Source organism: Cervus elaphus, chromosome 11 (genome assembly GCF_910594005.1).
Source record: "Cervus elaphus chromosome 11, mCerEla1.1, whole genome shotgun sequence".
Lineage (NCBI taxonomy): Eukaryota > Metazoa > Chordata > Mammalia > Artiodactyla > Cervidae > Cervus > Cervus elaphus.
This window is the reverse complement of record NC_057825.1, coordinates 20,123,884-20,136,770: the sequence shown is the minus strand read 5'-3', so window position 1 is coordinate 20,136,770 and position 12,887 is coordinate 20,123,884. Positions and strand designations below refer to the sequence as shown.

General features: G+C 34.5%; 1 protein-coding gene across 6 annotated transcripts in view; it reads left to right on the top strand.

Moving 5' to 3' along the window:
• The window catches only part of ROCK2 (Rho associated coiled-coil containing protein kinase 2), a 129,822-nt gene that overhangs the window by 102,956 nt on the left and 13,979 nt on the right, over positions 1–12,887 (top strand). For 4 of the 6 annotated variants that reach the window (XR_006343392.1, XM_043917085.1, XM_043917088.1 and 1 more), the window contains exons 21-31: positions 1,076–1,145; positions 1,848–1,951; positions 3,938–4,124; positions 6,072–6,165; positions 6,261–6,355; positions 7,099–7,278; positions 7,790–7,958; positions 8,293–8,469; positions 10,399–10,469; positions 11,526–11,614; positions 12,286–12,364. Coding sequence is in view for 5 of the 6 variants with exons in the window: in XM_043917085.1 (XP_043773020.1) it covers positions 1,076–1,145; positions 1,848–1,951; positions 3,938–4,124; positions 6,072–6,165; positions 6,261–6,355; positions 7,099–7,278; positions 7,790–7,958; positions 8,293–8,469; positions 10,399–10,469; positions 11,526–11,614; positions 12,286–12,364 (1,315 nt within the window). In the remaining variant the exon portion in view is untranslated. The remainder of the gene's footprint in view (positions 1–1,075; positions 1,146–1,847; positions 1,952–3,937; positions 4,125–6,071; positions 6,166–6,260; positions 6,356–7,098; positions 7,279–7,789; positions 7,959–8,292; positions 8,470–10,398; positions 10,470–11,525; positions 11,615–12,285; positions 12,365–12,887) is intronic. The other 2 variants (XM_043917086.1, XM_043917089.1) reach the window with 2 other exon arrangements.

Here is a 12,887-nt window from a genome sequence, read left to right as displayed (position 1 = left end):
TATTGTTCTCCAACTTGTTTTCTTTCTTCTTAGCTTTGACTTGAAATAACTATAATATATATATATATGATTTTGTTTTTTTGACAAGCCTTATTATTTCATTAAACCTTATTAAGTCAATAAGCCTTATTAGACTTATTATTTCATTCCAACATCTTAAAAGTGTTACTAGGTTTGTTTTTTATTTAACTTTTTTCTTTACTGAAGATTAAGATATATATAGAAAAAGTACACAAATGATAAATGTAGAACTCTGAATTTTTACAGAGTGTTCGAATCTGTGCAGTTACCATTTTGTTGTTCTTTGTTTGCTAAGTTGTGTCCAACTCTTTTGCGACCCATGGACTGTAGCCCACCAGGCTCCTCTGTCCATGGGATTTTCCAGGCAAGAATAACTGGAGTGGGTTGCCATTTCCTTCTCCAGGGGATCTTTCCAACCCAGGGATCGAACTTGCATCTCCTGTATTACTGGTGGATTCTTTACCACTGAGCCACCAGAAATCTGTGCAGTTACTATTTACATTAAATATAAAAACCTGTACTCTTAACCTCCCTGCAGGGCCCCTCCCAGTCATTTCTTCACTCATTCTAAGATAATCGATTTTCAGGTGCTCTTTAATTCTACTACTTGGTTGGCATAAATCACTGATCACAATGCATGTCTGAGAATATAATTCAGTGTTATTAGTTTAATATAGCACTATTTGGTCTCAGAATCCCTTACACTCTTAAAAAAATTATTGAGAGCCCCAAAGAGTTTTTGTTTATTTGAATTTTATCTAATGTTGTTTATTGTGTTAAAAATTGAAACTGAGAAAATTTAAAAACACAGGAGCATACATGCACACGTTTCATTAGCTGTTGGAATAATAAAATCCTCAGATGTCATACAGCCTCATGAAAATGTATATACATGGAAAGAATTAAAGCTTTAAAAATAGCCATGATTCTTAGTATTATGAAAATAATTCTACCTCGTGGATTTTCTGGAAGGGTCTTAGGTACTCCCAGAGGTTTCCTAGACCACATTTCAAGAGTTGCTGGCTTAATATGTGTCTAACCAATGTCCCCACAGAGAACGTCAAGATGCAGATGGACAAATGAAAGAGCTCCAGGATCAGCTTGAAGCAGAACAGTATTTCTCAGTAAGTCCAGATATATTACTTTGAAAATAATTGTATTTGTAGAATTAGTAAAAATTTTTTTTTGCCAGGAGACTAATTATTTAAATTCTTATAGCAAACCCCAGAGAGAATTTGGATGAATGTTTTATACCACACACCTGTAAAAGGAATACCGGGGCAAGAGACTGTAGATAGTCTAACAGAAAATTCATTATCATTTCAAAAAAAAAAGAAGTTGTAAGCACATACCCGCACCATATGATGTTCATTTCAAAAAGCATTGATTTTTGAGGAAGAATATATTTGTATAATGAACGAAATAAGATTGTCATTTTAACATTTGCCCTTTTTTGAGTTTTAAAATATGAAATAGTAACTGTCACCTCTGTTTCATTGATTTTGAAGCCAGCAAGATTTTCTTGAATAAATTGATAATATTTTTCTTTGCCTCTTCCTCCTACCAATATGACATTTAATGAGAAATTTCACTAGGCTATCCAGTTGAAAATCACACTTGTAAATTATTAGCTGAAGTTTTATTAGTTAATTGGGTTGATTACCAGAAAATAGAAAAGCTCACTGAACTATCACTTTGCTCATGGGCTCAACATTACTCAGTTTTATGAGCCTATTAGGTAGTGCTCAACTGAACTTTTTGTCTGGATAGCTTTTGAATATTTGTAACAATGATGATACATGTTTCTATTCTGTTTTGCTATTTAGACCCTCTATAAAACACAGGTTAGGGAACTTAAGGAAGAATGTGAAGAAAAGACCAAACTTTGTAAAGAATTACAGCAGAAGAAACAGGAATTACAGGATGAAAGGTGAGGATAAGATCCTTATCTCTATTCATAGCCATGTACCCTACTCCTAGAAAGTGCCTGTGTGTGTGTTAGTCACTTAGTCATGCCCAACTCTTTGCAACCCCATTGACAGTAGCCTGCCAGGCTCCTCTGGCCATGGAATTCTCCAGGCAAGAATACTGGAGTGGGTTGCCATTCCCTTCCCCAGAGGATCTTCCCGATCTGAACCCAGGTCTCCTGCATTGGCAGGCTGATTCTTTACTATCTGAACCACCAGGGAACTCCAAATAAAATTTGTTGATGAAGTTAATAAAAAGCAGAAGATATTAAGAAAAGGTGGCAAGAATACACAGAAGAACTATACAAAAAAGATCTTCATGACCCAGATAACCACTATGGTATGATCATTCAACTAGAGCCAGACATCCTGGAATGCAAAGTCCAACGGGCCTTAGGAAGCATCACTACGAACAAAGCTAGGGGAGGTGATGGTATTCCAGCTGAGCTTTTTCAGATCCTAAAAGATGATGCTGTTAAGTGCTGCACTACATATGCCATCTAATTTGGAAAACTCAGCAGTGGCTACAGGACTGGAAGAGATCAGTTTTCATTCCAATCCCAAAGAAAGGCAATGCCAAAGAATGTTCAAACTACCGCACAACTGCACTCATTTCACACTCTTGCAAAGTAATGCTCTAAATTCTCCAAGCCAGGCTTCAACAGTACGTGAGCCGTGAACGTGAGCTGTTCAAGCTGGATTTAGAAAAGGCAGAGGAACCAGAGATCAAATTGCCAACATCCACTGGATCATCAAAAAAACAAGAGAGTTCCAGAAAAACATCTATTTCTGCTTTATTGACTACGCCAAATCCTTTGACTGTGTGGTTTACAACAAACTGTGGAAAATTCTGAAAGAGATGGGAATACCAGTCCACCTTACCTGCCTCCTGAGAAATCCAAATAAAGGTCAAGAAGCAACAGTTAGAACCGACATGGAACAACAGACTGGTTCCAAATCAGGAAGGGAGTACGTCAAGGCTGTATATTGTCACCCTGCTTATTTAATTTATATGCAAATACATCATGAGAAATGCTGGACTGTAAGAAGCACACGCTGGAATCAGGATTGCCGGGAGAAAAATCAGTAACCTCAGATATGCAGATGACACCACCCTTATGGCAGAAAAATGAAGAAGAACTGAAGAGTCTCTTGATGAAAGTGAAAGAGGAGAGTGAAAAAGTTGGCTTAAAGCTCAACATTCAGAAAACTAAGATCATGACATCTGGTCCCGTCACTTCATGGCAAATAGATGGGGAAAAAATGGAAATCGTGACAAACTTTATTGTTTTGGGCTCCAAAATCACTGCAGATGGTGACTGCAGCCATGAAATTTAAAAACGCTTGCTCCTTGGAAGAAAAACTATGACCAACCTGGACAGCATATTAAAAAGCAGAGACCTTACTTTGCCAACAGAGGTCCGTCTAGTCAAGGCTGTGAGTTTTCCAATAGTCATGTATGGATGTGAGAGCTGGACTATAAAGAAAGTATTGAGCTTTTGAACTATGGTGTCAGAGGAGACTCTTGAGAATTCCTTGTACTGCAGGGAGATCCAACCAGTCAATCCTCAAGGAAATCAGTCCTGAATATTCATTGGAAAGATGGATGCTGAAGCTGTAGCTCTATTACTTTGGCCACCTGATGTGAAGAACTGACTCATTGGAAAAGACCCTGATGCTGGGAAAGATTGAAGGCAGGAGGAAAAGGGGATGGCAGAGGATGAGATGGCTGGATGGCATCACCAACTCGATGGACTTGAGTTTGAGTAAGCTCCGGGAGTTGGTGATGGACAGGGAGGCCTGGCGTGCTGCAGTCCATGAGGTCGCAAAGAGTCCGACACAACTGAGTGACTGAACTGAACTGGCTGATCTGATGAAGTTAATTAGACAAAAACTTCAACTTTGTAATAAAAAATTGAACATTAAAATTTTATTTCTCTTAAACCTAGGGATTCCTTGGCTGCTCAACTGGAGATTACCTTAACCAAAGCAGATTCTGAGCAACTGGCTCGTTCAATTGCTGAGGAGCAGTATTCTGATTTGGAAAAAGAGAAGATCATGAAAGAGCTGGAGATCAAAGAGATGATGGCTCGGCACAAACAGGAACTCACCGAAAAAGATGCTACTATTGCGTCTGTAAGTAAAGTCCTTGGTTCATTTTTGGCTATAATTAAATTGTTATAAATCTTGCTTTAGAAATACTAGGAAAGTAACATAAATCTAAATGAAAAATTGTATGTTTTGGCTACAAGATATTTGAGCTCGTGAACCATCAGCTTCTCAATGTTGTTTGGCAGAGAGAGGGCCCCCCCAAAACACAACTTCCAATGGCTTCACCTATTGGTAAATTCAGAGTTAAGGACTAAAGTGAAAAGAAAATACCAAAAGTACAAAACAGTTTAAGTCTTTTTTTTCTTGTTAAATCAATTGTAGTTTAAAAGAATTTGAAATTAATCATGAAGATTAATTTAATCATGAAGATAGCCATATGTAGGTTGAAAATAATTGTAATAAAAATTTCAGATAGAAGTAAAATATCAAGTAGTTGAGTTAGCCTTATCAATTGTCCAGATCTATTAAAAATGTTACAGTAATTTTAAAGCATGGCATTAGAACAGGGATATTTAATCCTGTTCGGTGAAAGTGAGTAGGGAGACCAGAAATAGACTGATGCACATAGGAGAACTTGGCATATGACGTCGGTGGCAACACACGAATCAGTGGGAGAGGATACAGATTTTAATACATGGTTTTGAAATGACTATGTTTTTATGTGGAAAGAAATAAAATTAGATTCTTATTATCATTTACCATATATAACAGTAAATTCTAGCTCTCTTAAGAACCTAAATATGTAAAATAAAAATTTTTAAATATTAGAATGAAACTTAACATTTACTTGTAACAGAAAATAAATAAACAACAGGGAAAATACTTGTATTTATTAAACAAGTGATTAGTATCTAGAATATAAGCGGAACTCCTGCTATTTAGTAAGAAAAAGCTAAATAATCTAAAGGAAAAATTGGCCAAAAGAGAAAACCTAAAAATATGAGCAAATGTTTAACTTCACTATTATTTAGGAAAAGGCTAGCTAAAATAATTTTGTATTACCATTTCATAGCCATCATGTTGGCAAAAACTCAGTGTCTGACTACTTTGAAATGTTTGAAGGATGTGTGAAAAATGATGTTTTTCTTACTAATATCCAGAGTATAAATTTAATATAGCATACTACAGTATAGTAAATAATATTGCAAGTTCCAGTAAATTTTACATATTCATATAATCCAAACAAAGTTCATAATATAAATGTGCTAGAGAAATTCAGACATACTACTCCTAGCAGCATAAATGTTTGTAATTCAAATATATTAATAGATGAGTGAATCGATAAATGGAATGCAGTAGAAGCTAGAACTACTACATCAGTTAAAATTAATTATATATATCGACAATTTCAGTCTTAATATAATGAATGAAAGCAGTTACAGAAAAATACAGCATCATGCTATTTATAGACAGTTTAAAATCACATAAAACTGCATTATGTTGTTTCACATGTGTGTAATGAAAGTGTACAATCATGGATGGGAAGGATGAATACAATTCACAATAAAATTTGCTTCAGGAAGGAAGAAGAATAGGCTTTGGCAAGAATACCAAAGAATGTCAACTTCTTTAGTAAAATTTTATTTTCTGTTTTAAAACAATGTTTTATAAACTATAGTTTTAAATTTTATTTATTCTGCATGCTGGAATGCAGAGCTTTGTTATAGTATTTGCTTTTTTTTTTTTAGTTTACTAACTGTTACTTCCATTTAAAATACTACTAAAGATTTTTGAAAGGGGGCAAATTTTTGGCTTCCTGGGGTATATATGAAATGTGTTAACGTTTCATAAATTTTCATCAATTTTGAGGTTTGGTCAGGTAGGACAAAAGCAAGAACTGTAGAGATAGATGTACTTAGAAAAACAAGAGTTTTAGCAACATTCTAGGATATTTTCATTTTGAATTACTGCTTTATAACTTAAAATTTTATAAATTAACTTATAAATTTTTTTTCCATTTTCATTTCTTAGCTTGAGGAAACTAATAGGACACTAACTAGTGATGTTGCCAATCTTGCAAATGAGAAAGAAGAATTAAATAACAAATTGAAAGAAGCCCAAGAGCGTATGTATTAACAAAGAATAAAATTTATTTTCAGTATGCCTAATGTTTACCAGTTGCTAAACTATTAATATAATTTTTACATTTTTCTGTTTTAGAACTATCAAGGTTGAAAGATGAAGAAATAAGTGCAGCAGCTATTAAAGCACAATTTGAGAAACAGCTGTTAACAGAGAGGACACTTAAAACTCAAGTGTGTATATAATAAGCTCTAAATATGATTTTGAAATTTTTCTTAGTTTATCTTTCTTGCATTTTACTTCTAACATTACAGATTGGCTGTAGCAGTCATTGATGGTACCAGTATTTGTGAACCGTCAGGATTATCCAGTTTTTTACCACATTGAGAGAAACTAGATTTGATTAACATTGTTGAGTTCAATGTTTATTAAGTTTCTCTTAATTTTTCCATATGGAATCATAATCCCTCCTAATTTTTTTATTGTAATCTGGTAAATTTTTCTGCTTTTGAGAAATGGTAGAGAAGGACCATTTGCTGACAGCCTAAAAAAGGGTCACTCTGAAAAGGCATCGTGATTATTAACTACCCTTTTCTCAGCTCTCAGATTGTATATACAACATGAGTCCTGGTGGGTCCAAGACGCTTTGCTCTGTGGTTGGACATTTATTTTATCAGTGTGATGCCAGTGCAAAACTCTTTTCTAGAATAAAAGATCTGCCTCCCAAGTGGTAGAAAATGAGATTAGAGTTGAACCTATAAACATTTTAAATTATAGTTCTCAGAAAACATGAGAGTGAAAAACAGAGTGTTGGTTGGAAAAGGATGATGAATAATGATGAAAGTGTATTTTTTTTAGTATAAAAGGTGTTTCTTTGTGGCCCTTTGTGTAGGGAAGATTTTGTAATGTGCTACTGGTGAGTTACCAAGAAATCATCAACATAATTTATTTACATCCTTATTTTTATGTTTTTAAGGCTGTGAATAAGTTGGCTGAGATCATGAATCGAAAGGAACCTGTTAAGCGTGGTAATGACACAGATGTGCGGAGAAAAGAAAAGGAGAATAGAAAGCTACATATGGAACTTAAATCTGAACGCGAAAAACTGACGCAGCAGATGATCAAGTATCAGAAAGAACTGAATGAAATGCAGGCTGTAAGAATACTTTTTGAAGACTTCTTTTTAAGAAGTAGAATTATTTTCATGTCTGCATATATTTTATAGGTTATGGAACATTTCTATTAATAATTACAGTAGTCTCCCCTTATGCAAGATGACTATGTTCCAGGATCCCCAGTGAATGCCTGAAGCCACAGATACTACTGAACTCTATACCTACTATATATTTTCCTGTACTGTAAGGAGTGGGGTAGCATATACAGTGTGAATAAACTGGATAAAGGGATGATTAATATCCCAGGCAAGTAGAACCAAGCAATGTGAGAGTTCATCATACTACTTAGAACAGCACATGATTCAAAACTTAGAGACTGCTTATTTCTGAAATTTTCCATTTGATATTTTCATACTGCGGTTGACCTTGGATAATTGAAAACACAGAAAGTGAAACCTTGTATAAGGAGAGACTGCCATATTACTGAACTAGGAAGCAAAATTATAAGATGTATGACATTCAATTAATTCAGTGTAATTCAATTTCTTGTAGCAAATAGCTGAAGAGAGTCAGATTCGAATTGAACTACAGATGACACTGGACAGTAAGGACAGTGACATTGAGCAGCTGCGCTCCCAGCTCCAGGCCTTGCACATTGGTTTGGATAGTTCCAGTATAGGCAGTGGACCAGGGGATACTGAAGCTGATGATGGGTTTCCAGGTATAGATTCATTCAGCCCTTACATTTACTTTTGTCTTAAATGTAAATCAGTTGATGGTTTTAAGTCCTGTAACTGACTTTGCTCTTGAGGAAAAATATTTGTCATTTTTTAAGGGAACACCTACTCCTTAGAGTAGGGGTTCAGATGACAGTTTAAATTATCTTATTTACTGATTTTTCACAAAACTTTTTATTAAAAAATGCAAGTGTAAATTTCACATATTTAGTTATTTAAATTAACTCTTTGTATATTATTCATAGCTCTCCTTTTAAGCTTTCATTTTTATTTTTTCTTCTTTCTGCATTCTTACTTCCTTTTATGTTGGGTGTTTAGTTCATATCACTCAGTCACACACTATGGAATCCATGTCATTCACCTACCAACGTTCCTCCACTTCTCTCAATATTGCCACTAAGCCTTCCAGTTCTCATATGCTTCTTGACTCTGACTCTGACTCAGAAGAAGAATCTGTTCCTTACTTACCTATTTCATCGGAACCTAATGGTACAGGTGACATCATGAAAATCCTTGACCTCTGGGTTTTTTTTCCTACTACCCATAATTTTAGTCCTTTTGAAAATTTTTGTAATAATAACTAATATTGACTAACTCTAACAAGTTGCTCCATTAACAAGTCTCAGTTAAAAAGAAACTGCTGCATGAACAAAGATTTTGTTTTTTAAGGAATTTCACTTCGCATTGCTGTTACAATTGATAGAACTTTATTTTGTAAGCTTATAAGAAATGGAGTAGTGCTTTATATCATTTAAGAACATTTGGTTTCACTGTCTGTTTCTTCCATTTTTAACCAAGAAGAAATTTGTTCTGAAGTTTCGTTTGAAGAATGATGGTACAGAAAAAGCATGTGTAGACCGTTTTAGAGGGTATATTTAGGTTTCCCTTGAGTGCTTACTTAGTCTACATTGTGAAAGTGAAAAGTGTTAATCGCTCAGTTGTGTCAGACTCTTTTTGACCCCATGGACTGTAGCCCTCCAGGTTCTGTCCATGGGATCCCCAGGCAAGAATACTGGAGTGAGTTGCCCTTCCCTTCTCCAGGGGATCTTCCCCACCGAGCAGTCAAACCTGGATCTCCTGCATTGCAGGGAGATTCTTTACTGTCTGAGCCACCAGGAAGACCAGTCAACATTGTACTTGACCTTAAAAAAAAGTATAAGACAGTTTGACCTGATCCTTGTCCCGAAAAGGAATTATAGTTTAAATGAAGAAACCAGTTGGAAAACCCCAAAAATAGTTATGTTTAATGCAAAGTTAATGTAAGTACAAAAAACGTTTAAGGTAACCACCACAGGAAATTAGTGCATAAACAGTTGGATGTAAAATAAAATTTAATCTGTTAGTTGAATTCAGTGTAAATTTGCTATATTTATTTACATTGTCATCACACTTCCCAGGTATATATCAGTATAAATCATAAGTGATTATATTGAAGTTGTTTCAGATCTTAGCAATAAAATTATTTCAGTCTTAACCGGTATTGTTAGAGATCATCTGATTAATCCCTTAAATTGGTGTAGGGCCATGTCCAGACATTCGAGTATATAGCTATATTTAATGACATCATTTCTGTTCATGGGGTCTGGAAGGTTATTAATGTGAGAGAGAGAGGGAGCAAGTATAAGCACTGAATCAGAGATGTGTCCCTGTGTGACCTTCTGTGGGATTGTTCTGAGAGTTGAAGAAAATTTATATAAGGTGTCTAGCACAGTTCAGACACAAAGTAGGTGATAGCTACTTTTATTATTAGCATAACCTCCAAAAATGCTTACTTTGTACACAAAATTTTATTTCATTAAAATTATTTCACTAAAACTGATCAGATACCATTAGAACAGATTCTAAGGATGCAGAGTTTTCTTGGCTGAACTAGAATTTTACTGATTTTACTATTTTAGAATTTAGGAATCTTTTGACTTACTGCTACTTATTAGCCAGATTTGATCTGTGATATACACAGTTTTACTTCATTTTATTTAAAACCATTCTAACAGTCCATTTTCTCTGAACAGTTAATTACTCACAGAAAATATTTTGTCTTCAAAATTGTGTACTACATCTGTAGTTGGGCTTTCTTCCAAAGGAAAGATAAGAGGATTCTGATACAGGTGTACCAATGAGAATAGACAGACAGCTGCTTTTCATTTTTGCAACTTGTCTGCGGAACTTTGCAAATGCATGAATTTAATTAATGGGGCATTTGACGTTGTAAACTACAAGATATATACTTCCAATGTGATATAACCTGGATTTCATTTTGCATTGTATAACTTGCTTATACTGATCCTACATTATTATTATATGTTAGATGATGTCTAAATTCTGAAGGGCATATTTGCTTGTGACTTTCATATTAAAATTTTGTTAATTTCCTCATTTTCTTAAGAGATTTGTTGTACTTACATTCATATCTTGTGCTTATAGAATCAAGACTAGAAGGATGGCTCTCATTGCCTGTGAGAAACAACACTAAAAAATTTGGATGGGTTAAAAAGGTAATTGATACTTTTGAATCAATACTTGATTTTTAGTCAATACCTTGAATACTTTTGAATCAGTACCTTGATACATTTGAATCAAGGTCTTCTGTTTTACTTTTGGTTTAGCTATAGCCATTTCACTTTTGTCGTTGTAAGATATAGATAGCCAGAACTTTTAGACACATAAAACTTATTTGTACTTTGTGGTTTGGAATAATTAATTTTATATATCTTCGTTTAAAAAAAAGAAACTTTTCATCGTTAACATGTTGTTAATAATAAAACAGATTTTGGTGTTAGGAAAATAGAAGGCTGTATTGACCTTGGTGCTTTTGCTGTTTCCAGGAAAACAACTCTAGATATGACAGAAAGTTCCAGATATTTCTTTACCTCTTTTACTATGATTATTGATATTATGTTCATATTCGATAAGTATCTTAGCTTTAGGGCTGCTATAACAAAATACCACAGACTGAGTAGCTTATGAACAACAAAGATTTATTTCTCACGGTTCTGGAGACTGGAAGTCCAAGATAAGGAATCGGCCAGCATGATTGGGTTCTGGTAAAGGTCTTTTTCCAGGTTGCAGACTTCTTGCTCTGTCCTCATGGTGGAAGGGGTAGTAATTTCTCTGGAATCCCCTTTATAAGGGCACTAATCCCCTTCATGAGGTCTCTAGTGTCATGACCTAATCACCTTCCCAAGACCCCACTTCCTAATATCATCACATTAGGTTATGATGTAAATTCATTAACATGAATTTGGGAGAATATAACCATTCAAACCATAGCAATAAGGCTGCTTATGCTTTTGGATCTTAGAGCTAAATCAGTCTAAAAATTAGTTGAATTTACGCCCCCCCCCCCCCAATTTGCTTACTTAAAATGTGTACAAACAGATCTGTTCTTATTTTAAGGAAGACTTTTTTTAAGGATACATTAAGATAGCTTTTTAGGTATTTAACATATATTTTATATGATTTTTATTGCTAATATAGAATTTATTTTCAAAGAAAAACAAGATATATATTAACTTTAATCATTGTTTAATTCGTTTCCTCATTTTTAACAGTATGTGATTGTAAGCAGTAAGAAGATCCTTTTCTATGACAGTGAACAAGATAAAGAACAATCTAATCCTTACATGGTTTTAGATATAGAGTAAGTATTTTTATTAGAATATTTGTTACTGTTGTTCAGTTGCTAGGTCGTGTCTGACTTTTTGTGCCCCATGGACTGCAGCACACTAGGCTTCCTTGTCCTTCACCATCTCCCGGAGTTGGCTCACGCTCATGTCTGTTGAGTTGGTGATGCCATCCAACCATGAGAATATTTTGTAACTTTATCTTTTAAAGTTTAAGAGAGTAGTGTGACCTTTTGTCCAGTTAGTGTAATTTATTAGTCATATAGTACATGTATATTCTCATAGTATAAGTGCTACTATACTGTTGTTAGATTTTCTTATATTTGCTTCATACAGATGAAAGTTTGGCATATAGAGTTGGCTAAAATGTCTCTATTTCATGAATCTTCAATATGTTGTTTTCTGAAACTAATTAGAAAATTTCTGACTTATTGAAAATTTCTCAAAATCTCAAGGAGTAATTGAATTTATAGAGCTCTAACATTCTAATAAGAGTCAAAGTTGTTCAGTTGCTCAGTCGTGTCTGACTCTTTGCAACCCCATGAGCTGCAGCACACCAGGCTTCCCTGTCCTTTGCCATTTCCCAGAGTCAGAGTAGTCAGTTTTAATTTCTGACATGAGTATAAGAAGACTGATATAATCTGATCCTTTGGTAATACCTTACTCTTTTACTAAAAATCTTTTATAGCAAGTTATTTCATGTCCGACCAGTTACACAGACAGATGTATATAGAGCAGATGCTAAAGAAATTCCAAGGATATTCCAGGTAAATGGTTTTATTTTGTGGTTTGTTTATTTTGTTTTGTTCTTTTCGCCTTTATACATTCTCAGCATGACATGACATAACGAATTTCTTTATTCTTGGGCCTTTTTCAGGTTATCTTTCTTCAATTTTTGTCCCATTTAGAGGTGGTTTGTTCATTTGTGACTTTCATGCTTATCCTGTTGGATACATCTTAAATTCTTCTCTCCATCTTACTTGTTAAAGTCTGTAGTGTATTTATATCATGTTTCTAGCCTTTGCTATCCTTTTGTTCAAGGTTGGTTATGACATTGTTTGAAAATTTTTATTTTTAATTGGAGGATAATTATTTACAGTATTGTGATGATTTCTGCCATACATCAACATGAATCAACCATAGGTATACATATGTCCCCTCCCTCTTGAACCTCGCTCCCCATCCCACCCTTCTCGGTTGTCACAGAGTACCGACTTTGGGATCCCTGTTGGTTACAACATTTTTTGAGCATGAATGTTCTGTTTTGGTTTTATGTTCAGTGCTCTAGAA